At 38.9% G+C, this 4,332-nt stretch overlaps 1 protein-coding gene across 1 annotated transcript in view; it reads right to left on the bottom strand.

Annotated features, from left to right (window-relative positions):
• clcn5a (chloride channel, voltage-sensitive 5a) overlaps positions 1-1,614 on the bottom strand; it is a 12,876-nt gene extending 11,262 nt beyond the window's left edge. Inside the window, exons 1-2 of the mRNA XM_053687734.1 lie at positions 1,438-1,614; positions 557-723 (exon numbers count right to left, since the gene is read on the bottom strand). Of these exons, the coding sequence (XP_053543709.1) occupies positions 557-701 (145 nt within the window). The 5' untranslated portion in view covers positions 702-723; positions 1,438-1,614. The remainder of the gene's footprint in view (positions 1-556; positions 724-1,437) is intronic.
• Positions 1,615-4,332: the final 2,718 nt, after the last annotated feature.

Below are 4,332 nucleotides of genomic sequence, written 5' to 3'. Positions count from 1 at the left end.
TGGCCTGAAGCAAAGTTTACTATTTTCCAATACCAGCACTTCCCATAGTGTTTTATTTGTCTCATAGCACAGCAATTTTCCAATGATTACAATTTTACATCTACTAAAGAATTACAGGTCATACATTTCCGTGTCACACCAGCTTCTCGTTTTTCTCTTTCTGGAAGCAAGACCAAAACGCAACTTGTGCAAATCCTGCCATCATGAAGACTTTCCTCTGTCGGAAAACGTAAAGTTACGGCTGACTCTAATTTACGAAGCACAGGCACTGGAGACTCCTTCCAAAAATAAACGTCTCCATGATATCTTAGACCGAGCGCACTGATATAAACCTGTGTTCTGAATTATAGCCAGCACTACTGTCTGAGCTGATGCAGTAGAAAATTAATCAACACCTTCTGACCAATCAGAATTGAGAATTCAACAGCACTGTGTATAAACTGAAAGCTGTTTGGCTCCATTGTATTAACCGTGTATTCTCCATGCCTACAAATGGTCACATGAGATCATGCTGCTCATGTGTTACTACTGATTTTGGGGTCATTTGGACAGCTACCTGATCCATAGTCCCGGTCTAAAGGAGGCACGTCATCGGTATTGGTGAAATCCAGAGTGGCCCCAGCGATTTCCACCAGGTCTTCGTCACTGCTGGTGGCCGTGTGCATGTCAGCAAAGCTCTCTGCATAGCCAGAGTTCTCCATCCTCACCTCACACACCTCAATCCTGTGATCAGACAATGTTACACATTTTACAGCAGGGGTGCTGAGCTGAAAGGACTGCGACCTGCCAAATCACAGCATCAATCTTATATGTCAGTGAAATATAAAACCACAACAAGCATAAGGAATAATCAACAGCACTGAAAACAATACAAGTGTTCTTTCTTTCTTTTTAAATGTACTTTAATAAGTACAAATATCCAAACGAGGGAGGTAAACCAGCTTAAGCTGCAATACTGCAACGCACAAGGACCTCACACGCTAATGTATAACTGCTAGTTAGAAAAACCGCAATGAATAAACAAATCACTTTAGCACACTCATTTACGACAACAGCTAGTCATGCAAATCCAATTCTTCCTTATTATATCCGATTAGCAGACCCGCTTCACAGATCAGACTCAGTGTCGCTAAAGCTGGATAGCAAACAAACTTCTGTGCCATTTTCTTCCCTCAACAACATCCAAGAACACAGAGCAACTCACTGAACAGTGAAACGTGTCCTTAACCGCTAGTTTGAGCTAAAAAATAAAATAAAATAAATAATAATAATAAAAAAACAAATAAAATAAAAAAAACCAACCCAAAGAAAATAAACACAAGCTACCTGCCTTCTAGACAGTGAGATAAGCATTGACAGCTAACGCTACCTTCTTAAATAACAGCTAACTAGATAGAAATTAAAAGTAGCTCCGCGACCCGAAACAGAAATGCATACCTCTTAGTTCAGCTCTTTCAGGATATGTTTTAACCAAGTTTATAACACGTTACATATTTACTTAGAGAAAATGCGTATTGTTGTCCGGTTGGTTAAATATTATCTTACTAGCTGACTACGCTAGCTAGTTTTATTCAGCCAGCTTGACTTGCATTTCCCCTAGCAGACGTGTCTAATCGAGTGACGATAGACTCATCACTCGATGTTTTCTTACGAAGAAAAGTCGACAAACTCGACTGAGGATTTGGACGAAGGGGTTTTAGGGGAACAACAGTAACAATATTTGGAGAATAAAGTCATAATACTTCAAAAATAAAAGGATAATATTATGACCCTGCTGAAAAAAAAAACATAATAGAAACTCACAGAAATGCTAATGGTTTCCACTACAAATACCATTACAAACCATCAGCTGTTAACCAATAAAACCATTACCAAATGGTTTCTATTACGTAATAGTATGTATTAAGGACGTATGTTCTTAATGTTATCCATACACCAGAGACCCACAGGGACATTTCAGTTTTCCTTTAAATCAATACAATTCCCAGTATATAACCATTAAAACCATTACAAATTATATGAGGGTTTCTATTTTTTTTCAGCAAGGGACCCTTTTCTCAAAATATATTTTTAATATAACTTTATTCTTGAAATCCTGTTGTTTTTTTTAGCCCTAAAATCCATCCATCCATCTGCTATACTGCTTATCCTACATGGTCATGGGGGAACTTGGAGCCCATCCCTGACACAAGGTGGGGTACACCCTGGACAGTGTGCCAGTCCAGCACATGGCACACTCACACACCCATTCATGCCAATCACCTGGAGGAAACATGCAAACTGTACACATAAAGCTGCAGAGGGAATAAAACCCCTAACCCAGGAGGTGTGAGGTGAACCTGCAAAGCAACCATGCACCCTGGCCCTAGAATGCATTTAAAGGAAATAGGAGAATAGTAGAAAAGATAAAAGGAAACTATTAAATGATGACATGCTATGAATCAACCTCAAAGTTGATTATTTTCCAAGATCAGCACACCCTGAAGTCTTCTATCCATATTATACAACTGCAGATTGCCAAAGATAAAAATTATTATTTTATTAATAAACAACACATCATACTTTTCAGTTGCTAGGGTGTTCTGGGTGGTTGCTAGGTGGTTGCTAGGATGTTCTGGGTGGTTGCCAGGGTGTTGCTAGGGTGTTGTGGGTGGTTGATAGGGTGTTGCTAGGCAGGTGCTAGAGTGTTCTGGGTCGTTCCTAGGGTGTTGTGGATGGTTGCTGGGCTGTTCCTAGACAGTTGCCAGGGTGTTGCAAGGCGGTTCTTCTCAGAAGAAGTAGAAGAAGAAGAAGAAGCAGCTTATAAAGCAAAACAGTATGTTGGCCTTCTCAAGCCAACATAAATAGCCCTTTACTGGCTAAGGCTACATTATATCCACACCATACATATGCAGTTTGTAGGTTAATCCACTCTACTGAGTCCAGTAATAAAAAGGGACCACTACAAGACCATTAAAATGACCTGACATGGTAGTGTGTGTGTGTGTGTGTGCTGCTGGTATGCGTGTATTTGGTGCAGCACAATTGGGGTTTTAAAACACAGTTTACACTTGCTGTCATTATATTTATCTTATCCTTTATCACTTTATCATTTCTGGAGCGTTATATAGAAACCTAGGAGCTGCTGTCTGTAATGGTGGTCCTTCAAAATGATCTATAGGTAAGTTTACCTGAAAATTGCTAATGGGGTGTACCTAATAAACTGGCAATTGTGTGTACTGTTAAATGTTTCTCAGTTTGTTCCATTTTCCATAATCCTCAGAGTTTATTCAAAGCCTTTTTTTTTTTTTTTTTTTTTAACTTTTTCTCTTTCACTCACCTTCTCACAGATACTACACATTAATCTAGTCGCTTAGAGCTCTAATCTGGCTAATGTTGCAAAATTGAACCATGTTCACCCTGACTGCATGATATCATAAAGATGCACGCGAGAGTACGTTAACATATTGTAGCACTGAGATAATTAAAACACACACACACACACACACACACACACACACACACACACACACACACACACACACACACACAAAGGTATTTGCCTTCTTTTTTCTGTTAACTCTGCACAGCCCTGAGTGCAAGTGTGATCAGGTGAATTCTCACAGGTTCACGAATTCAGGTCAAAGTACGCACAGAGCATGTTCACACACACACACACACACACACACACACACACACACACACACACACACACACACACACCCGTAGATAGTCATTTGATCTTTTGACCCCGTGAAGCCAATACCTGGTAAGTTGGCAAGAATAACTGCAAGATAAAAAAAAAACGAGGTAGCTGAACAAAAAGCAATCATGTACACACACACACACACACACACACACACACACACACACACACACACACACACACACACACACATACTATATGCACATGAATAGAAATGTTAAAGTACTGGTCACTCAAGTGGTGTGGGCACTAAGACCTTGAACACTGCTATTATTTGGCAAATGTGAGAATGGTGATGAAACTAGTCATGAATTTGTTGTAATCTGGAGAAATGGGAAAAAAAGAGAAAGTCCTGGTAATTCTGCTGGCACTTATGAACTGAAGGAATCATTTCACCCGAAAAAAAAAGAAAAGAAAAGAAAAGAAGAAAATATGTATTAATATATACATAATATATTATAGTACATTACATTTTCGTTAAGGGGAAATTATACAATATTGGCTGAACTACTCATTTAAAATAAGCTATCTGACTATGTATTACTTACGCACCAACTGTCTACAAAGAAGCCTTTTTTTTAATTGTATTTTACTTTCATAATGTACTCTCACAAATGAAATAGTGCATGTGTTGGAATGAAAGCTGG

The sequence above is a fragment of the Ictalurus punctatus genome, chromosome 18 (assembly GCF_001660625.3).
Source record: "Ictalurus punctatus breed USDA103 chromosome 18, Coco_2.0, whole genome shotgun sequence".
In the NCBI taxonomy this organism is placed as follows: Eukaryota; Metazoa; Chordata; class Actinopteri; order Siluriformes; family Ictaluridae; genus Ictalurus; species Ictalurus punctatus.
This window is presented reverse-complemented; position numbering and strand designations above follow the sequence as displayed.